Source organism: Microcaecilia unicolor, chromosome 9 (assembly GCF_901765095.1).
Source record: "Microcaecilia unicolor chromosome 9, aMicUni1.1, whole genome shotgun sequence".
NCBI lineage: Eukaryota > Metazoa > Chordata > Amphibia > Gymnophiona > Siphonopidae > Microcaecilia > Microcaecilia unicolor.
Genome location: NC_044039.1, coordinates 183194689 through 183218631, shown reverse-complemented (window position 1 = coordinate 183218631; position 23943 = coordinate 183194689). Strand labels below are relative to the sequence as shown.

General features: G+C 42.7%; 1 protein-coding gene across 2 annotated transcripts in view; it reads right to left on the bottom strand.

Annotated features, from left to right (window-relative positions):
• Positions 1-23943, bottom strand: part of JAG2 (jagged canonical Notch ligand 2) — a 328883-nt gene that overhangs the window by 65892 nt on the left and 239048 nt on the right. For both annotated transcript variants that reach the window (XM_030213667.1, XM_030213668.1), the window contains 6 exons: positions 13318-13468; positions 12588-12752; positions 11570-11683; positions 8592-8705; positions 6793-6906; positions 3409-3525 (listed from right to left, as the gene is read on the bottom strand). In XM_030213667.1, coding sequence (XP_030069527.1) covers positions 3409-3525; positions 6793-6906; positions 8592-8705; positions 11570-11683; positions 12588-12752; positions 13318-13468 — 775 coding nt within the window. The remainder of the gene's footprint in view (positions 1-3408; positions 3526-6792; positions 6907-8591; positions 8706-11569; positions 11684-12587; positions 12753-13317; positions 13469-23943) is intronic.

Genomic DNA, 23943 nt, shown 5'->3' with positions numbered 1-23943 from the left:
TATTAGGGATGCCTTTGCTAAAATTACCCGTTTACCCCTTGAACCCTTTCAGATTAAGACTGCCTTTCATTTAGGGACGGCCCTTCCATTAATGCTAGATATGGACCGTATGGAAATTGCCTTCCTCCTGCATTTACCTTTTATTGTGCCTGAGAATGTATACCAGCTTAAACAAGTTTTGAATGTTGGAACTTGGCATGATAACTTGTACCTACGTGTTGAGACTCCAGAGTATGTTGCTTACCAACAGGATGATCCTCAACGTTATTTGGTCCCGAATTTGGATCTCTGTAGAAAAACTAAAGATATTCATTGGCTATGCCCAGGTAAACCCTTCTTGAAAGATACCACAGAAGCCCTTTGCGGGTTGTCCACTGAGAATGTTCAAGAGAAATGTAAAGTCACTGTGTCCAAATATGATGATTTTTCTGATACCACTGTTGCGGTGGTTGACACCGTGTGGATGGTTAGCACACCCAATACTGAGCTTACGGTTACCTTCCACAAACATGATGTTATGAATCGTTTTACTCTCCCTTGCAATGTTTGTTTGATTGCTGTACCCAAGTACTCTGTTGCTAATGTGGGTGGAGTTTCTTTGTTTTACCTTGATACAGATTCTGTTGTGTCTGAATTGGAGATCCTAGATGTATTTCGTGGTCACACCATTGACTTTGCATTGGACATTATGCCATTTTTACAGGCTAAGAACTCTCATACTGTTGAACTTGCTGTCAACCATGATTCACTTCGGATTGCTGACTACAAGCATCGCCCATCCGATGTTCCCATTGTCACCTCCACCACTCATGTTGTCATTCCACTTCTCAGCATTTTGTGGCTCATCCTGGTCATCATTGTAGTCCTCTTGGCAAGAGAAGTTTACGCTCAACGACGCTTCATTCGCCTACATACATCCCCTATGGCCTTGGGGTTACGTGACTTTTAGTAAAGCCGTTGGCTTGTTTCTCCAGCACATCAGTTTGAGTTTGATTTTCCTATTCTGTACTAATTTTGCTACTGCTTTGCCATGCATTTCATAGTAGTTGTATTGATTATTGATTATATTTTCATGTGTTAGGACTTAACAGCTAACACCATATGTTTGTTCTAGTATCAGTGATTTGCTGTTTAGTTTTTGTATACTTTTGAACATTGCTATGATTTCATGAAGTATTTGAATTATTTGCTTCCAGTTATCATTACCAGAGTGTTAGTTTTGAGTTACTGACATTTACAGTTTTTAATTTTTGGTCCTGACCATGAGTCTTGATGTCAACCCGTCTAGCTGTATTATTAGTTAGGTTGGAGAAGGCTTTTACTCCTTTGTAGTAACTTCCATCTCCAAGGGGGGGAATCTGTAGGGGTATTTCCCTGTGATCTAGCCTATGCTGGTCTGGGCCTATACAAGCCTATGACATCTTGGTATAATAAGATGGCTGCTGCAACATCTCTGTGTCAGCAAGATCCAGCTTCAACTTGTGGAAAATCACTGACAGGCTTGCTAAAGCCAAGGACAGTCTGTGTTCTAAACACCCCCTTCTATCACCCTGAGAACGGAGTAGGGAGGCAGACATGGCTCCAGAAGTTACCATTCTCCAAGGTCACAAAACAAAGAACTCTTCTTGCCATGTACTGAACTGGACAAGATCCTGATTGGTTCCTACCGTCACCTGACGGAGAGGTACGGGGAAAGCGGAAACAGAAGTGAGTCGGAGACCCTTGGAAGAGGTGCAACTGGTAAGAGGACCTGAGAGATCCAGCAAGGCTCGGGGGGGAGCCAGAGACTTTGTATGATACCAACATTGTGATCTGCATCCTGGTGCAAATACCTGTGGCAGAGATATTGGCTCTGATAACCAAAGGAGTGACGGGAACCTACGTGGGCTAATAAAGACCTGCACCACCTAAGACACCGACAGCTAAAATAGCGTCTGGGGAGATTCTGCTCCGGTCTTATCTGAAGCCGTCATCACGACAGCGTGGTAAGATCACAGTGATATATTTCCTGGTCTGGGGTTAGGCAGTGGTTTTATCTAAGTACGACTGGTTTATGTCAGCTCTTGGTCAGAGAAAGCAGCTAATGTGTATTTTGCATAAGATGTGATAAGTTTCATAAGGATTATTAGGTTATCATTTGTACTGTTCTAATCATTACCGTACTTAGTCTCAGGATAATCAGAGTGTAGTTTAGACAATATATTTTGGTAGTGCTCATATCAGTAAGGGATATTTTTATTGCATAAGCTAGCGCAGAGTATTTCTATTTTCTTATCCATAATAAAGCTAATATATATATCTATCAGCTGTGTCTTTCTTTTTCACTCTACACACCAAAACACCTGGAGAGGTGCCAGAAGCAAGATTCCTGTATCTCACCCTAGACAGAGCTAGTGAGTCTGTTAGGCAGACTTATGCATCAGGGAATCTTGGTATAAGTAATCTGTGGGTACTTGTTGCCCTAGGTATTATTTATCTCACCCTACAGTCCCTGCTCAAAGAGCTTACAATCTAGATAAGACAGATAAACGGACAGAACAATTAAGGGTAAGGGAATGAAGAGGTGAGGAAAAAGGACAGGGTGAGTTAGGAGTCAAAAGCAGTGGTAAAGAGGTGAGATTTGAGTTTGGACTAGACGTACAGGCTCGGGAAGTCTACTCCAGGCGTGAGGTGCAGCAAGACAAAAATGAATGGAGTCTTGAATTAACAGTAGAGGAGAAAGGAACGGATAAGAGATATTTAATTAGGATTTGCTTTTGCAGTGGTCCCTGACATTATAGAACCAACTTCATAGTGACTGCCTACATGATTAGTCATAAGTGGCTCACTCCATTCCAATTCCAGAGTTCCATGTTCTCAGTTTATGGCTATGCAAATGCTTTTTGGCAGGAGATGGGTACTGAACCTAAACTAATTTATAATTAAAGTAGAAAAGGCGGATAAAAGTACGTTCATAATAGCATCTTTTTCCACATGTTAAGTCTTGGAACAGTAAAAAACCATGCTGGTATGTTACTACAATACTGAAAAATTATATTCAGCAAAGTAAAACCACCCATTTTAATGTTCTTCACAGGATGCTGTTAACAGAGCCTCCCTGTTTCAAATAATGTGAAGCTGAAAAGGAAAGGAAAAAACATTCCCAGTGGAAATAATTTTCAAGAACATAAAAAAAAGTTTGGAACAAGAAACAAAAGGAACAAATGTAGGAAGCTGTGCTTTAGGCTGGCAAAAGTAAGAGCTATTAAACAATATAATCTTAGTTCATTAAAAAGACATAAGCTTCTTGTTCCTTCAAGTTACCCTCCCACCCTGAATGACTCAGGTATGCTGGCATAGGAACTAAAGGCATTTTCAGCAGCCACTCCTTATATCCTAAAGGAAGAAAAAATAAGGGATAAGGCTTACTCTGCGTGCAGGTACGTCCTTCCCATCCTTCTTTACAGATGCAAGAGTAAGAATCTCCACTGCCCACACATGTCCCGCCATTTGAGCAAGGGTTGGGAATGCAACTGCTGTTTTTAGCTGGGATTTAATCAAAAGTTGAATTAACTTTAAAAAAAGGAATCAGCATTTAAATTTCACATTTTGAAAATACAGTAAAGTGAAAGTTCAGGCCCAACTACATAAAGACTCATTTGTGCGTAGAATATTTGAAGGCTAAAAAACAATGCACTCCATTACATTCATTGGGCATTTATAGTTGGCCTTTTATTTTTAAAATAATCTTAAACCTAAATGAAGGTAAGTGTGTGAGCACCCCCAGCCACCCTGATTTTCATGAAATGCACAATGAACATATGAGATACATCTGAATGATTTGTAAGCAATACATGCAGGCTTACTTCATACGTATTACCATGTTTCCCCGAAAATAAGACACTGTCTTATATTAAATTTTGCTCCCCAAGACCTGCTAGGTCTTATTTTCAGGGGAGGCCTTATTTTTCGGGGAAACATCGGGTCGCCCCCCCACCCAAGATCACCGGCTCCCCCCGCCCTCAATCGCTCCCGGAACTAACCTCTTAAACGCTTCCTTTCACCATTCATCTCCGCACTTGCCGCAAGCAGCAGGGCAGGCCACTCCTTCCTTCCGTGTCCCGCCCTCGCCTGACGGCGGGACACGGAAGGAAGGAGTGGCCAGCCCTGCTGCTTGCGGCAAGTGCGAAGGTGAAAGGAAGCGTTTAAGAGGTTAGTTCCGGGAGCGATTGAGGGCGGGGGGAGCCGGTGATCTCGGGTGGGGGGGCGACCCGATGTTTCCCCGAAAAATAAGGCCTCCCCTGCTAGGTCTTATTTTCGGGGGAGGCCGTATATTTTCAAATTGCAGCAAGACCTCTACTAGGTCTTACTTTCGGAGGATGTCCTATTTTCGGGGAAACACGGTAATTGTGCATATATCCTGAATCCAGACTGGCTAGGGATACGTGAAAATTGACTCGAGAATCCGTGTCCTATTCAAACCAACTTATATGGCAGTGTGGATTACATCCATTACACAGTGTAGTTTACTTCCCCAGTGGTTTCTTAGAATTCAAAAGTCATTTCACAATTCTTTTGAGCTAAGTACTACTGTGTTTCCCTGAAAATAAGACACTGTCTTATATTTATTTTTCCTCCCCAAAACACGCTAGGTCTTATTTTCGGGGGATGTCTTATTTTCTGGGAAACATCGGTCGCGCCCCTCCCCCACCCGAGGTCGCCGGGCCCCCCCCCTCCGTTGCTCCCGGAACTAACCTGAAGCTCCTTTCACCTTCGTAAGTTCAGATTTGGAGCAGCACGCAGCAGGGCAGACCTCTCCTTCCTTCCATGTCCCGCCCTCGCCTGACGTTACGTTACGTTAGGCGAGGGCAGGACACGGAAGGAAGGAGAGGTCTGCCCTGCTGCTTCGAATCCGAACTTGCGAAGTTGAAAGGAGCTTCAGGTTAGTTCCGGGAGCGACAGACCTCGGGTGGCTCTCGGCGGCCCTGCTTAAAAAAAAAAAAAAGTTTGGTAGGTCTTACTTTTGGGGGGATGTCTTATATTTTAAATTTGCAGGAAAACCCCGGTAGGTCTTATTTTCGGGGTAGGTCCTATTTTCGGGGAAACACGGTATATGTTTGGGGTTTCCATCTTTTTGGTCTTTAGGGACCTTTTTTTTTTTTTTTTAAATTCCATTACCTTTTCTGGGAGAGCACTGCAGGTATTCATCACCTTTTCTGTAAAAATATATTTCCTGCAGTTGGTTTTGTTTTTATTCTCCCTGTGGCTTCATATCATGTCCTTTTGTTCTACACTTTCCCTTGGTTTGGAAATGGCTAGTTTGTTCAGTATTACTTTTCAGGTCTGTATCATATTGCCTCTATTCCTCTGAGGTATACATATTTAGGTTGTCTAGTCTTTGTCTTCTGATAGGAAACCTCTTACCATTTTGGTTGCATTCAGGTTCTGTACCAGCTTAGAATTACAAATAAAGTTTTAAAAATTGTTAATTTGGGTCAGGTATTTACACAAGGAACATTTTTTGACTTCTGCCTCAAATGTTTATTTAAAAAAACAAACAAAAAAAAAACCTTTTGCAGCTTCCAATGTTAAATCGCTGTCAGGTATATGAGAAAAAAAAATGTACCTCATTTTTTGATGTAAGTTACATTGAACTCTACATGGAAATATTGGTGACTAATCAAACAAACGGCAAGTGACCGTACTCACTTGCAAATGCACAGTACAGACTTCCCTCTCTGTCCCGCCCTCGCGTCAAGACGTCATGACGTAAGAGGGCGGAACAGAGAGGGAAACGGAGTCGAATTGTCGGACGCCGCCGCTGCCGCCTGGAAAGGAACATCGCGCAAAACAACCTCCCCCCTCCGTATCAGGCCCCCTGCACTGACCTGACAGCGCCTCTCACCTCTGTGTGGAAGCGCTACAGGCAGCAGCAGAGCGATCTGCTGCTGCCTGTAGCGCTTTCACAAGGAGGTGAGAGGCCCTGTCAGGTCAGTGCAGGGTGCCCGGCACGGAGGGGGGTGACAGCAGGGGACAGAGGAGGGTTGCTGGACAGGGGGGGAGGGGGTGAGGCCAGGGGAGAGAGGAGGGCTGCAATACTAGCCCGTTTTTAGGGGCTTAACGGCTAGTAAGAAATAAAGTAAAAGTTTCTGAGATCAGAGAACTAAGCACGTAAGTACCGGCGCTTACATATAGAGGTTGTAAAATATTTAAATACCGGCAATTATATGTAGAAGCTGCAATACAATGCCACTATTTCTATGCATAGCCTTTCAAAATTCCTGTCTCCTTGTACATGCCAGCAAGTACACATTTGTTAGTGTCCTTCAACATATTGTACACAAGGCTCTGCATTTGGCAAAACCTTTTGTAAAATATTAGCAGAATTATGAATATCCCAACCTGGATGTTCCAAATTCCTCCCTCAATAACCTATGCAAACAGGCCTTCAAATGTTCAATAATTTTCTTCTGAGTTTTTGTATTTCTCTTATTTATATAGAACACACTGAGGAAGGAATACAGTATTTATTATGAACACATTGTATTTATATTGTTTAAAAATTAAGGTTACTTGCCTTTGCTAACTACATTTTCTCTGTTATAACCTTGCTTTAATTGTTTCATCAGAAAGATGGGTTACACAATGTAAATCAGTCACTACTGTATCAAGGCGCAAGCAGGGAATGTGACCTCTAATTTTATATAAACCATCTCTGGATAATTATGTAAAAATAAACAATTTGTACCATAATCAGCAAAGGTTCTACTTTTTCCAGTGCTAATACTGGAACTCTGCACTATGAGTATTTACCAATGTTGCATGTGCTTCCCTCCCATCCCAGAGGGCACGAGCATCGGAAAGTGTCTCCAGCATCATAGCATATTCCACCATTGCTGCAAGTGTTTGCGTCACATTGGTATTCCCCTACAGAGAACAGTAAAACCATTAAAATCCAAATCAACTGTTGCACATTCCATCACAGGTCATCAACAAAAAATCCAATCACAATCTATTTTATTAATAGATAATTCCACAAGATTGGCTTTAACCTCAATGAACACGCATGCCGAAAAATTTCCACTAATGCCACCTTCCCCAGCATAATAAATCCGATACTCAAATTCCATAATAATTTGTTTTATTTTAACTTTTCCTCCATTTAAATATCACATAATGGTGCCAAGTCAATTATGCACCAGCTACAGATGTAGAGAGGGGAAAAACCTGAAATTTTGTGAGGGGATAAATAGTTGTTATATATATTTAAATTAGTATATTCTTAAAATACAAATGTTCCAGCAGGGGTAGTGGAACGGATTTCCTTTTTGGAATTAGGTAGTCTAGATTAAGGCTGCCAACTGGATCCAGATTTGCAGGATAGGGTTGATGCAGTCCTGGATTTACCCTTTTGCATGCTGGGACTTTGCTTTTCTTAGGGAATGCAATGGTGAAGTCAGAACTACAAGTCCCTGCATGCAACGGGATAAACCTAGGACTGTAAATTTGGATCCAGTTGACAGTCTAAATGCACCTTCAGCATTCTGCTCCTTTCCAGTTATTTTCAGGATGCTAGGCCCCTCCCCCACAACCATTTGATACTTCAGTAATTAAACCTGACAATCAAGAGCACCTCAATACCCCTCTCCTAGAGGAATCCTACAAAAATGTGCAATTGGTCATACTTTAAGTTTTAAATTTTGCTTTGCATAAAGATATACATGTGATTTTTTTTCCACCATTTATCCTGGTAAGAGCTAATGTGTTATACAACTATACATATAATTTGCCTTCAGTTTAGTCATCTAGTTAACCCAATAACTATTACCCATCTTGTCTAGTCTATACATCTAACTGTACTTGCCCCCTCAGCTACCTATTAAAATTTTAAATTGTAAGGTACAAACAGTATTAGATCATATCAAATTATTCTGAACACATTTCCAACGTATTGTGCCGGCATTGTTATCATATCCATGTTTTTTATTATGGTATCATTTACTTTTATTCTGCTCACATTCATCATATTTGTTAAATAAGTGTTTTACAGTGCTGCTAAATGTTTACATTTCTGATACTGTTTCATGTTAGTCTTATTTCTAGAATTCAGTTTTGATCATCTCCAAATTTACCTCACTGATTTTATTTATGCTTATATTTGGTCATTTTACTACTGTTATGTGAAGCCGTATCTGCTGTGCACCGCCTTGGGTGAATCTGTTTCATAAAGGTGGTTAATAAATCCCAACAGAAGAACAAACGCATAAAATATATGAAACCTGTCCATCTTCCCTGTAGATCAAGTTTTGCACATGGTTCTTTAACCCTTCTGGTCACTAAGCCACGTTAGCGACTGCCATGTGCTAATGCTGACACAGCCCACTCACTTTGAATGGGCTGTGTCAGTATGTTTGTGTAGTTGTCAGGACCTATCGTTTTTTTCTGACTGCAGAGAATCTTTGCTACCTTCCAGAAACTGCCAGCCTAGATAACCTAGACTAAGTTGACCCTGATTGCATATTCTCTTTCAAACACCCCCCCCCCCCACCCTATCAAAAACAGGTTAAATCTCCACAGAAAAGAACAAAAACAAATAAACTACCCAAACTTACGTGAATGGCATGTTTTGCCCTTCCAACCATTTTTGCATTCACAATAAAAATCATTCACTAAATCAATGCATTTGCCTCCATTGTGACATGGACTCGGATTACAATCATCAAAATCTGTTAAAAAAAAAAACAAACACTCAAAACAAAGGTATTTAATGGATTACAAAATAGCTGGAAAAAGAAAAACAGAACTTTCTTTCTAAAAGAATATCTCCATTCCTGGATGCCTCTGTAAAGCACGATTCACAAAGACCAATTTAATAATTTAAAAAGCTAATGCAGATTTTTAACACAGATTATTCATTCTGCATTTTTAAAAACATTTACCTCCAGTGTAATGAATTAGTTACACGAAATTCAGTGAAAATAAAACAAGTAAAGTGAACTTCTGATCTATGACGCAGGAATAAAATTAATCCTTGGCTTGGAGAGCCCCTAATCTCCCTAGCCTCACCCACCTATCTACAGCCCCCTCCCTCTGATGCTCCAAATTCTTAACTTTAGCAGAGGCAGCTGCATCTTCTTTCCCCTATCTGCTCTTATCACTTGTAATCTTGGAAAATGGCAAGGGCTCAATCAAGGTCAGTGACATCCGCTCAACTACTGCCATTTTTCAAGGTGGTGGCCAGTAGAAACAAAAATAGTGAAGGGATGACAATGTTCCGCTATGTGAAGATAAGCACAGGTGCACTATCTGGGGGGGGGGGGGGGGAGGGGGGGGGGGTTGGGATTTGAGTAGATGGCTCTCCAGTTCTAGGACACTTTAGAGATCCCAGCCAGGATCTCTTGGGATTTATGGGCATCCAAATAAAGGACATAATCTTTCCAAACAGCAGAGCTGAACATATGGTTTACAAACACTGTAGTCAGAATTTTATACAAACGCTCACTGTAATGTTTACATACTATCAAAGAAACTACTAAAAGGCTGCATTCCAACCAGTTTGAGCCAGTAAAAACAGGTGTAGTCATTTTTGCATAAATCACTAAAAGCCTTTTGGGAATGGGAGAAGAAAGGACTTCAGATTTTCTATCATGTAGTAGATAAAGGGGGGATTGTTCAATTCGAGACTTTGAGCAACCTATATACCTTTAGTTCTGGGAATAATTTTCCCATACCTGCGTGTAAAATCTTCTTGCAGATAGGGAATGCTCTTGAGCATGTGGGAACGAACCCTAGTGAGTTTGAGAAATTGGTGATGAAGTGGCCCGCTCCTTAAATTCAATCATTAAACCTCAACGAAAATAGAGGGGGACCTCTGGTGTATATGAAGAGGTTGGAGAAAGATTCACTGTGGGTGGAAGTTTCAGGACTGAGGAGACATTTGGTGTGGAGGAGTGGCCTAGTAGTTAGAGCATCTGTCTTGACATCCAGGAGGTGGCCAGTTCAAATCCCACTGCTGCTCCTTGTGATCTTGGACAAGTCATTTAATCCTCCATTGCCTCAGGTTCAAACTTAGATTGTGAGCCCTCCAGGAACAAAGAAATACCCACTGTACCCGAATGCAACTCATCTTGAACTACTACTGAACAGGTGTGAGCAAAATCTAAATAAATGTGGATACAGACAAAATTTCTTAAGCATATTCAGTGGTAGAGAATGCACTCCAAGATGTTGTTCCGAGTATTCTACTTCAGATAAAACTGATAGATGGGACAAATAGGGCGAGAAAAAAAAGTTATTGGGGTGGTGTGGGGGAAAAGGCTCGTACTATCATATTTGCTGGTCTTCTTCTAAGCTCAAGGACTTTTGGCATAGCAAGTTCCAATATGTTTAGATACCGATAGATGCCCAAATACCTGAAACTGCAGAAGTGGCTCTTTTAAACAATAAGGATACCAGGTATGGATAAGTTTCAGGATAAATGATGCTTTTACTGCAGCCTGTATGATGATAGCGAGGACAAGGAAGGTAGAACGAGTGCCCTCGGTTATGCAGGCTAACGAGAAATTGTTTTATTTATATGAATGTTACAGGCTCACAGTTATACAGTGGAATAACTTATCCCAATATAAACAAATATTGGATAGTTATCTTCGATTATTGGACAAGAGGAGTAGATATGGAAATGTGATGTTCTGGAAGCCGAATGGAGTAGGGGGTGTTCTGTTCTCATATGACTGAATACAATGCTGTCTTGGAGGGGGGGGGGGGGGGGGTATATTCTGATGGTATGTTGGTTCAATTTTGACTGTATTCTTGGATTTTCCTTTTATTCTGTACAAGTCCATTTGTAATGCACTGTACCTGTACCTGGCAGGCATCAAAAGTGTCATGATATCCCAGGTGAGTATTTTTTTTAATATGGTGATAAAACAGTTAATCACTGAAAACCTCTCTAATAAATCTTGTACAATATGTAATAGCAGAGGCTCTTCTGTAATAAATTCTTGTTCAATCCAATATGTTGATTTCCTAAACAGTTCCAGTAAAAAAGGGACTATTATCATACTAGTCTAATTGGCTATTACTCCCTTCATGGGCTTTATTCCTTGCTTTGTATTTGTCTTAAAATATTTCGATGATCCAGTTTCTCCAAACGCTTTGTATAAACAGGTGGGATTGCATATAATACCTCAAAGTGCTCTTCTCCTAAGATATCACATTAACAGTGAGTATTGATGCTTTAGGCACAGCAATAAAAATAGATCTATATGATAAGAAAAAAACCCAAACACCTTATTTTGCCTCAAGAATGGAATAATCATTTTGTTCTCTGCTGCTTAAAAAGTGCTACTATTGCTTTAAAACTGCCATAACTTCCTGCATATGACACATAACCCTATTCCTACATCCAGACATGCTGTATGTAATCAGTTCATCTGAAAGTATTACTAATATCTACTAGCTTGCATAGTTTAGACATTGATTTCTACTCTTTATGAAAGCACAGATACTTAGTGAGTAAAGTGTTTTGCTATGAAATATTCATGCCTTAAATTTTTCAAGGGGGAAATTATACATTGGACGCACTTACTTATATCACACAGCTCTCCTTCCCAGCCATTGGGGCAAATGCAGCTGAAGGAATCAATTTCATCAATGCAAGTCCCACCATTATTACAGGATTTCCCAAAACAGTCATTAATATCTGAAGAAAGATGATATTTTGTTACCATAGTGGCACAAATTAAGTTCAGTAATAAGAAAACAAAAAACAGCTATAGGTTGTATTTTCTTAAAGGTACACACATATATAAGCACTTGATCTATAGGGTAAAGCCAAACAAAAAAAAAAAGTAACCCCCCCCCCCCCCGAGTTCTTTATTATTATTAATTTTTGCTGTTTTCTGAACCATATGGAAATTCAACATTTTACAGATTTGTTGTTACTAAATGCGTTTATGTGCTGAGTGGAATGCAATCATCTTTAAACATAGTGAGGTTAGCGTGACCACCCAGTGATTTTCACATGTTCAAAAAATGTTTGCATTGTAAGACTACCATTATTTGAACCCCCCCCCCCCAACCCAAACACAGGCTACCTGCTTACTGTTAATAACGACACAGTGATGTAGACTTTTGTCTGTGGAGCAATGCTGGAGGCCTATCATAAGCTCCACCCAAAGCCACATACAACTGCCAAACTCAAGAAGCACTGCAGAAGATCTGACACAGCCTGCTACAGGGACCAATCGACAAGGCTGTTAAGAGCTTCCCAATGCAGCCAAGGGGGTGGACACTAAGCATTCATAGCGACTGCAAAATTCTGACACTCTTAATTGTATTGTTTGAATGATATTTTTTAGCTTGAACATTTTTAATGTGCAAAAATCGCTAGGTAGTAATACTCAAATGTCGGTATCAACATAGCTTAAGATAAATATTGTTTAATACTAATATGCAAGTATGATGACTAAAGTACGTAAAATTTCTCATTGAAATTCAAAGCAGTTGCTGAGAAAATGGCAAAAAAAAAACTCTAGGGGGTTACTTTTTTGTCTCACTCTATATATTCCTCTGCATTGCTATAAGTTCAGCAAATTACTACTTACTTTCATGGCAGTAAGTGCCAGTGAAACCTCTCTCACAGGAGCAAGTAAAATTTCCTCCCGGCTGGCTTATGCATCGCCCATGAGGCCCACAAACATTTGATGAAATGTAATGGGTAGCTTCTTGCGTAGCATTAGTAGAGATCTCTATTGTACAGCTGTCTATGACTGGAAAACAAACGTATATGAGGGTTAAGAATATAAACATTAAACCTATCTAGGCTTTTGTTTTCCTCCAAAACAGCCAAGTAAAAACATGCACAATATTTAAACTTTTTTTTAACAGATCTATTGGGCTATAAAACCATTAATTGTCATGTGTAACTACATCCATAGATTCCCCCCCCCCCCCAACTCAAATCCCCAGGCATTGTAGTACAAGTCCTTAACAAGGAGCCATAAACTGTGGGAATCCTTTGCAGTCCAGTAAGCATGCACACCAAGTTCAGACACTGTGTCACCATCATGCAATGGCTGCGGCTTTCCTTCTCTATTTTCATCCTTGGTAACTCTGGGATATGTAAGTTAGGTCAGACTATGTAAACCGTATTTCCCACAGGGTAGCATCGACTATTGAACCAGTTCCACAAAAGACTACTGACAAAATATATTAGGCTAACGAAACATATCTTCTACATGCCTTTACTAGAAAAGTACATGTTTTTTGCTGTTACCTTGCAAATTATCCCACAATATATTTGATTTTTGTTTTATAACAAAGTCAAGCAATTACCTTTACAGGAAGAGTCTTTACAGTGGTCTTTAAGGTGAGAACAATTCTTTCCATCATAATCATCCAAGCAAGCACAGTAATAATCTCCTCCTAGATCATAACACTTGGCTCCATTCTGGCAAGGACAAGGCTCACATAAATCAATATCCATCTGCAACAAAAGATTCAAACAGATTATAAAATTAACAAAAATCTAGTAAATCTAGCACTACATTTAGCAGTGTCTTCCATTAGCTTAGCCAAAACAGATTTTGGGGGGGGGGGGGGGGGGGGACAGAAGCCCTGGTGGTCTAGTGCCCCCAACCTGTTGGTCAAGCGGCCCCAGCCCCCCCCCCCCCCGTACCTTCAAATGACTCAGGAGGGAGTAGCATTCCCTCCTCCTTCCAGTGCCACCTCCAAATGGCCCAACCCTTGGAACTGGCTTGCGCAGTGATAACCCAGCGGTAATTAGGCATCAACGCGTGCTGCCCAGTTACCGTCGGGATAGTGCAGGAGCCCTTATTGCCACCTCAATAGGTGGCAGTAAGGGCTCCCTGCCATACAGTAAGCGTTCTCTCACTGCATGACCATGTGTGCTAGGTGCTTTTTTTTTTTTACCAGAGGTAAAAAGGGCCCTAGTGCTTGGGAAAATCGGCCCCCGACGCTAGCGCAGGGCCCTTTTTCCCCTAGCTTGGTAAAAAGACCCCTGGATGGGCTAAGGAGAGACCAGGAACGCAACCTCTCTGCTCTGTGGAAACTAGAGACTACAGGTCCCACGTCTCTTGCTGGGCAGGAAGGTACTCTAGAACTCATGGTAGGATGCTGGCAAAAGCTTCTTAGAATGCTGGGTAGTGTCTGCACCAGGGCTCTGCCGGATGGCCTCACACCCATGTCAGAAACTAAGTCCTACTTGTTCTCGGAGAATATATATTATTCAATGGAGGCAGAGTATTCTCTGGAAATTTTTAAAGCATCCTTAAAAAATTAAACAAAACAGGTATTTAGATGATATCAAATATGCTTGTGGAAAATTCCAAAAGACTAAGATCTAAATAATTTAGAGTTTTCCATATTCTCTAATTTTTTTGTTTAACTACTTTGTCCAACACCAGAGCTGACTGTACTTCCCCTTTCATTTCTTGTTCCAATTTTTCAATCCTCTGGTTTACCGAGGAGGTTGGCAGTGATGTCAAGGTGGGAAACTTTGCTTTACCCTTCCTCTTCGATATGATTAAGTAATTTAAAAAAACAAAACAAAAGAACCAGGCATATATTAAAGAAATTCTTTAGCATCCACCACAAGCAGCCACCTTGGATCCCTCTAAAAGCCTTTTATTTTAAAATCATGCTTTTAGTTGACAGGGGTCATTAAGGTAGTTGAGTGGATTAGAATGGTTGAGTAAGACTAACTGGGCTGGAGGGTTTTTATGATGTTTCATTGATTTTTGTAAAAAGCTTTGAATTTTGATGAGGTGTGCATCAAGATTTTCAATATAGATTGTAGAATTATGAAAATGGAATGCACTAAAGAACAAATTTAATAATTGACAACATAGACTTGCCAAAGCAACATGGAAGCAGGAACAAAAGATGCAGATTTATTGAACCATGCCTCATTTCTAGATATTTATTTTTTCAATTGTATACATTTAGGATTTCCAAACATGTATATTTAGTTAAGGGTATACTGAAAATCTAAAATATTCTGAAATGCCCATAGATAATATATTCAGCTGTTTGAGTTTTTTTTTGTTTTAGAAATTATTTCCGTTTAGATGCTTATATATCCTTTCATGTACAGATGTTATTTACTTTCCTCATGCACTGTAAAAATATATTCTTAAAGCTGCAGGTTGAACATCTTTTGAAACTCAATCTCTGCTACTGTCATTAAAACAAAAATGCCAAACTTAAACAAGTCATAAACCATATAAACTTCGACACAGTTACAACCTTTTAAGGAAGATGTTCATATTCACATACATCTTGTAAGTCGCTTCACTTTTGTTTAAACCAACTTTGTTTAGGCTGCAACACCTTTCATCCTCAATGATAAAAAGTGTTACAACCTAAACACTAAGTCCCTTAGTCCCTTGCCTGTTCATATCTTCCTAGTAAGCTGCTTTCTCTTCTTGTACTACTATGCCCAAATTATTTGTAGTTAATCTATATATTAAATGGGAGCAGAAGACAAAACCTCAACTATATACAAGCCATACAAACGTTTGCTGTGCTTCTTTTCTGATGGTGTTTAATTAGGAGAAAAATATCTTTCCTTCTCTTTATTGCAACAGGAGATAAGATTATGCTCCACGGGAGGATTTTCTTTATGCTTTCTAGGCTTACAATCGTTACTTTTCAAGGTATGCAGTTGTGGGCATAGAGGAACCACGACAGAAAACCATGTGACAAAGAGAAGGACTATAATCATCTATCAAGTGTGCACATGAATACTAGACCTGCCCAAACTAGGAAAGAGACGACGAGGGGGAGAAAACTCACCTGGATGCCTCTTGCCCTTGCAGACAGCTTAATTTACCACCAAGGCCTGTGTCCCAGTTTGGTTCTTTCCACTGCCAGAGCGGCACAACCTGGCAGCAGCGGCAACAGCCCTCCCTTAGCTTCCTTGCCATATCAGGTCCTGCTCTACTACAACTCTTCAACTATGGCCAACACTGGTGTCATGCCCCTGATCCTCACCCCTAGGTGTGTGCTGTTAGCAGTGCCCTGTAGCTTAATTCCACAAACCGACATCACTGCAGCCTGGAGCAGGCACTCCCATCAAGTGATGAGCTTCAAGAGTGCCTTAAGGTTAAGCCTGTTGCTGCTAGGGACTTGAGGGAAGATATCCCTTACCCTTCCTTTTGCAGGGACAGGGCAGACATGCATACCCTCAGCCATCACAAGTGCCAAGCACCAGTCCTTCCCTCACTCACCACCTCTTAACCAGCCCCCCTCCAAACACCCCCCTTACCCACCATTTTAACATTTCCTCAGGAGTCTTTCATAGGTCATGTGCTCAGATTTGACTGTGGTGTTACGGCAAACCTCCTGAACAAGCTCCTCCACTGAGGAAGGGGCTGCTTAGGGGTAATGGGGAGAGACTGCTGGGAAGTGTGATAGTGTATGACTGCTGGACACAAGAAGAGGGGACAGAGGGTGTGTGTGAGTACTTGTGTGTGTGTGTGGGTGGGGGTCAACAGAGTCTGACAGAGAGGGGCTAGGTAAATTCCCAGGGTTAAAAGTTAATTAACAAATCCCTCCGGCGACACCACCTTCAGAAAGGAGGAGATAACCTTTGCTGCAAAACAGGATCAAAAGAGGAAACTAAAGTACCTCAACAAGAAAAGGGCCTGAAGCCCAGTGATTCTCCTAGTCAAGGTTATGGCAATGAGGAAAATCCACTTTGAAATTGAGGTCCTTTAGCGAAGCCCAACACAATCCAACCTAATGTAAAATAGGACTTAATCAGTTACAAAATCCCTATATAGGTCCTATGCAATTTACAAAGGAACAAAAACACAGTAATGGGGAAAAACAGAATATAAAAACAAATAAGATTATATTGTTAAAATGAATCAACTAATTCAGTCGCTTACGAAAAAGCATATCATTTTGAATTATCCTAATGGACTAGGTATTGTGTTCCAAACATAAAAGATATGAAATGAAAATAGACTTGTGGTATACGCTTATAGCAGAATATCTCTAAGAGAAGGACATCTTAATAATAATTGGTTTTGAAGTCAAAGAGAAGGGCAGTAAAATGATAGAGATATATGTCTTAAAGCAGGATCAGAAAAAAAAAGCAGAAAATGCTCGAAGCCTTCCTCACCAAGAAAACAGAACAACCCTGCCTACGAACAAGGTGCTGCTTCTCATCTTATAATAGTCTTTTTTTTTTTTTTCTAGAAAAGTAAGAGATCACACGGAAGGGATCCTGGATTCATCTGCGGTAACTAAAGGAAAGAAAATTATCAGCAGGTAAGGCATAATTTTACCTTCCTTAGCCTCTGGAGCAGATGAATCCAGGAACTGGTGGGATGTACCAAAGCAACCATAAAGAGGGTGGGAAGCCGCCACTCCCCTAGACAGAACTGTTGCACCAAAGGAAAAATCCAACCTAGCGGCCACACCCACCCTATAAATGCTTCGAAAAGGTGTGCAGCGAGGCCCAAGTAGCCACCTGACAGATTTCACCGAGAAAAAGAACGCCTGTCTCTGACCACAAAGCTGCCACCAAAACCACAGCTTTGAGGGTGAGGTCCTTGTCAGAAGCTCTGGGCAACGACTCAAAGGGCGTCTTCTGCAGAGCTCAGAGATCAAATTGAGGCTCCAGGGTGGGCAGGCCCTGCGAACAGGCAAGAAAAAGATGCAGAATCCCTCTCAAAAACCCGCACCACATCCAGATGCGAAGCCAGAGAACAGCTCGACAACCACCCCCAATAACAAGCCAAAGCATCCACCTGTACTCGCAGGGAATTATAGGCCAGACCCTTCTGTAAACAGTACTGCAAAAAAGAACCAAAGCCTACAGAGGTGACCAAATGCAGGACAGACACCACCCCTCAAAGGTGCGCCACACCCAAGCATACTTGGTGGATAGCAAGGTAGCTAACACCTCAACAGAATAGCCCGTCTTCCTTAAACGCAACCTCTCAAGAGACAGGCCGTAAGATCAAAGCAGGAGGGATCCTCCAACAGAATCGGCTTCTGATGCAGGAGGCCGGGGTTAACCAGAAGTTGGAAGGAAGGCTCCAGCAGAAGACCAACGAGATCCGCATACCACGGACACCAAGGCCAGTCCAGAGCCACCGTAATGACACGACCCTGGTGGTACTGAATCTTGTGAAGCACTCTGATGAGCGGCCAAGGAGGGAAAACATGCAGCCAAACTGTCTCCGGTCAGGACTGCAGCAGGACGTTTAGCACTGCTGACCCGAACTCATGTTGTTGACTGAAGAAGGTAGGCGCCGTTGAATTCACCTGGGACGCCATGAGGTCCACACCTCTGGTGTCCCCCATTTCAGACAGATTGACGAAACAGTTCCATAGACAGCTCCCATTCCACCGCATACAGGAGAGGACTGAGAAAATCCGCTTGCTCGTTGGAATGACCCAAGATGTGAGCAGTAGACAGATAGAGCACGAGGTCCTCAGCCTACTCCATGAGCCAACAAACCTCGGCGGCCAACCCTCGACTCTAGCAACACCTCCAAAGTGGGCGCCATTGAACCCAACACCTGAACGTAGTCCCAGGCCCATGGGCTTGACAAGTGCAATAGGTTGCACACCTAAGCCTGAAGCTTGAGCCTCCCGCCATCTGGCAGAAAGACACAGCCCTGGACCATGTCGAAGAGGACCCCCAGGTACTCCAGGGACTTAGTCACCACAAGATGGCTCTTCGGCAGATTTATCACCCAGCCCAAGGACTGTAACAAGGTCATGACCCAATCAATGGTCCTGTAACGCTCCTGTTCTGAGTCCACATGCATCAGTCAATCGTTGAGACGGGTGCACTCCAATGTCCTCCTTGTGAAGGACCGCTGCCACCACCACCATCACCTTGGAAAAGGTGCACTGGGTTGTAGCCAGACCAAAATTCTAGGAATAACACATTTAACATTTGATTCTTAAGTTTCCTCAGTAATCAATTTTATTCTGCCTTCAATACATACCATCCTACAATCAGATTCAAAATTGACTACTCCCCAGAAAAAGTCAGTTTTTTGGACACCACAGTCTCAATCAGTGATGGCTGTATACAAACATCTATATACAAGAAACCCACAGACAGATGCAGCTACCTCCACAACTCCAGCTTCCATCCTTCACATACAAAAAGATCCATCATTTACAGCCAAGCCACAAGATACCACAGTATCTGCTCTGACCCAGGGGACAGACAGACACCTTAAAAGCCTGACTGCATCCTTCAAACAGAAAGGCTAGAACCCCAAAATAATCTCCAAGAATATTGCCTCCTCCCTCAAAACACCCAGGGAGAATCTGCTACAGTACAAGGAGAAAAAATTCACAGACAGAATCCCCCTTGTAGTGACATACAATCCAGAGCTGAAAAAAACTGAGGAAAATCATAAGAGATCTACAACCTATACTCCAGGAGGATGAATTACTGAGAGAGATATTCCCATCCCCACCAGTACTGGCCTTCCGACAGCCACCCAACTTAAAACACAAGCTAATCAGAAGTAAACTTCCATCACAGACTGAAAAGGAACAGAAGGGCACACTTCCCTGTAATTTATCCAGTTGCAAACTATGCCAAAATATTTCACAGGACCCCACAGTCATCCACAAAGGAAAGATATTCAACATAAAGGAATCTTTCACTTGCTCATCTTCCAATGTGGTATATATCATTCAGTGTAAAAAATGTAACGAAGGATGCTATATTGGAGAAACAGGCCAGATGCTTAAGACAAGATTCAATTTACATAGACATCACATGAACAATACTGGTGCCAGTAGGGCTCCCACCCCTGTTGGTCAGCATTTACAGGACCAGGACACTGTACCAGTGACTTCACAGTGAGAATCCTGAAAGGTAACTTTAAAACCATACAAGAACGTAAGACCTTTGAAGTCAGAATGATTGAATATTTTAACACCCAACAGAAAGGACTCTGTTCCTAGCCCATTATAAACCATAAAGCTGTATTTCTCTGTTGATCACCCCACCCCTCACCTATCCACACCCATCCTGTTAGAATATCAATGATATGCTTTGATGTCCCCATGCATACCTCCTACCCACCCCCATCCTCCCACCCTGTCAGACTGTCATAGTAATGCTTGAATGTTTTCACTTATATACACTGTCAGCTAGCACATTTGCTTATTTCCGATCTGACGAAGAAGGGCAACCTTCGAAAGCTAATCAAGAAATGTATTAAGTTATGTCCAATAAAAAAAGGTATCTTTATTATTTTCTTTTCCATGTTTTATTTTGTTTGATTTCTATTGATAACCTCAGTAATCACAAAATCTTTCAGGTCTCTGGAAACTGAAAAGGATCAGACCCTATTTCTCAACAGAAACATTCATTTTATTGGTATAGTTATTAACATTATCCCAATTTGACTATTGTACTGCCATATATACTGGCTGTAAGCAGTACCTATTCAAAATACTCCAAACAGCTCAAAACACTGCAGCCAGGTTCATATACAAAATCTCTCATTTTGAAAGTGCGTCCCCTTTATTAATCAAGCTATACTGGTTTTCCATCAAAGCGAGAATCACCTTCAAATTTTGTGCCTTTATCTTTCAAATCCTAAATGGCACAGCTCAAGGCTATATGGTACCATTAATAAACTTGCCTCAAAGAAACGCTAAATACGAGGCAAGAGACTCTCTCAGACTACATCTCCCAAATTACAAAAAAAGTGATCTACCAACTGTCCACTCTGCAGATTTAACTTACCTAGGAACCAAATTGTGGAACTCCTTACCACCCAAAATAAAAAAAAAACTATATACAGGAATATACCAAACTCTGCAAAATCCTTAAATTGTTCCTCTTCAAGCAAACCCTCACAAAGAACAACCCTATAACTGTCTCAATGCTTCATGTACAATTTCTCATTCATAATAGATTTTCCAAATGTTAAATATCCATAGTTTTATTTTTATTTGTAGCATTTGTATGCCACATTTTCCCACCAATTTGCAGGCTCAATGTGGCTTACATTTGCCATAATGGCGGTTGCCATTTCCGGGTACCAGAATAACAAATGGTATTGCGTTAAGGTGCATACATACATGGTAACATAATATATATGGAACAGATCATGGTATATAGCGAATGCTACATACCTGTAGAAGGTATTCTCCGAGGACAGCAGGCTGATTGTTCTCACTGATGGGTGACGTCCACGGCAGCCCCTCCAATCGGAAACTTCACTAGCAAAGGCCTTTGCTAGTCCTCGCGCGCTCATGCGCACCGCGCATGCGCGGCCGTCTTCCCGCCCGAACCGGCTCGTGTTCGTCAGTCCCATATGTAACAAGACAAAGCAAGGGAAGACACAACTCCAAAGGGGAGGTGGGCGGGTTTGTGAGAACAATCAGCCTGCTGTCCTCGGAGAATACCTTCTACAGGTATGTAGCATTCGCTTTCTCCGAGAACAAGCAGGCTGCTTGTTCTCACTGATGGGGTATCCCTAGGCCCCAGGCTCACTCAAAACAACAACCATGGTCAATTGGGCCTCGCAACGGCGAGGACATAACTGAGATTGACCTAAAAAATTTACCAACTAACTGAGAGTGCAGCCTGGAACAGAACAAACAGGGCCCTTGGGGGGTGGAGTTGGATCCTAAAGCCCAAACAGGTTCTGAAGAACTGACTGCCCGAACCGACTGTCGCGTTGGGTATCCTGCTGCAGGCAGTAATGAGATGTGAATGTGTGGACAGATGACCACGTCGCAGCTTTGCAAATTTCTTCAATAGAGGCTGACTTCAAGTGGGCTACCGACGCAGCCATGGCTCTAACATTATGAGCCGTGACATGACCCTCAAGAGCCAGCCCCGCCTGGGCGTAAGTGAAGGAAATGCAATCTGCTAGCCAATTGGATATAGTGCGTTTCCCCACAGCCACTCCCCTCCTATTGGGATCAAAAGAAACAAACAATTGGGCGGACTGTCTGTTGGGCTGTGTCCGCTCCAAGTAGAAGGCCAATGCTCTCTTGCAGTCCAATGTGTGCAGCTGACGTTCAGCAGGGCAGGAATGAGGACGGGGAAAGAATGTTGGCAAGACAATTGACTGGTTCAGATGGAACTCCGACACAACCTTCGGCAAGAACTTAGGGTGAGTGCGGAGGACTACTCTGTTATGATGAAATTTGGTGTAAGGGGCCTGGGCTACCAGGGCCTGAAGCTCACTGACTCTACGATCTGAAGTAACTGCCACCAAGAAAATGACCTTCCAGGTCAAGTACTTCAGATGGCAGGAATTCAGTGGCTCAAAAGGAGGTTTCATCAGCTGGGTGAGGACGACATTGAGATCCCATGACACTGTAGGAGGCTTGATAGGGGGCTTTGACAACAGCAAACCTCTCATGAAGCGAACAACTAAAGGCTGTCCTGAGATCGGCTTACCTTCCACACGGTAATGGTATGCACTGATTGCACTAAGGTGAACCCTTACAGAGTTGGTCTTGAGACCTGATTCAGACAGGTGCAAAAGGTATTCAAGCAGGGTCTGTGTAGGACAACAGCGAGGATCTAGGGCCTTGCTGTCACACCAGACGGCAAACCTCCTCCATAGAAAGAAGTAACTCCTCTTAGTGGAATCTTTCCTGGAAGCAAGCAAGATGCGGGAGACACCCTCTGACAGACCCAAAGAGGCAAAGTCTACGCTCTCAACATCCAGGCCGTGAGAGCCAGGGACCGGAGGTTGGGATGCAGAAGCGCCCCTTCGTCCTGTGTGATGAGGGTCGGAAAACACTCCAATCTCCAGGGTTCTTTGGAGGACAACTCCAGAAGAAGAGGGAACCAGATCTGACGCGGCCAAAAAGGAGCAATCAGAATCATGGTGCCTCAATCTTGCTTGAGTTTCAACAAAGTCTTCCCCACCAGAGGTATGGGAGGATAAGCATACAGCAGACCCTCCCCCCAATCCAGGAGGAAGGCATCCGATGCCAATCTGCCGTGGGCCTGAAGCCTGGAACAGAACTGAGGGACTTTGTGGTTGGCTCAAGATGCGAAGAGGTCTACCAAGGGGGTGCCCCACACGTGGAAGATCTGTCGCACTACCTTGGAATTGAGCGACCACTCGTGAGGTTGCATAATCCTGCTCAACCTGTCGGCCAGACTGTTGTTTACGCCTGCCAGATATGTGGCTTGGAGCACCATGCCGTGACGGCGAGCCCACAACCACATGCTGACGGCTTCCTGACACAGGGGGCGAGATCCGGTGCCCCCCTGCTTGTTGACGAGGTACATGGCAACCTGGTTGTCTGTCTGAATTTGGATAATTTGGTGGGACAGCCGATCTCTGAAAGCCTTCAGAGCGTTCCAGATTGCTCGTAACTCCAGAAGATTGATCTGCAGATCGCGTTCCTGGAGGGACCAGCTTCCTTGGGTGTGAAGCCCATTGACATGAGCTCCCCACCCCAAGAGAGACGCATCCGTGCTCAGCACTTTTTGAGGCTGAGGAATTTGGAAGGGACGTCCCAGAGTCAGATTGGACCAAATCGTCCACCAATACAGGGATTCGAGAAAACTCGTGGACAGGTGGATTACGTCTTCTAGATCCCCAGCAGCCTGGAACCACTGGGAAGCTAGGGTCCATTGAGCAGATCTCATGTGAAGGCGGGCCATGGGAGTCACATGGACTGTGGAGGCCATGTGGCCTAGCAATCTCAACATCTGCCGAGCTGTGATCTGCTGGGACGCTCGCACCCGCGAGACGAGGGACAACAAGTTGTTGGCTCTCGTCTCTGGGAGATAGGCGTGAGCTGTCCGAGAATCCAGCAGAGCTCCTATGAATTCGAGTCTCTGCACTGGGAGAAGATGGGACTTTGGATAATTTATCACAAACCCCAGTAGCTCCAGGAGGCGAATAGTCATCTGCATGGACTGCAGGGCTCCTGCCTCGGATGTGTTCTTCACCAGCCAATCGTCGA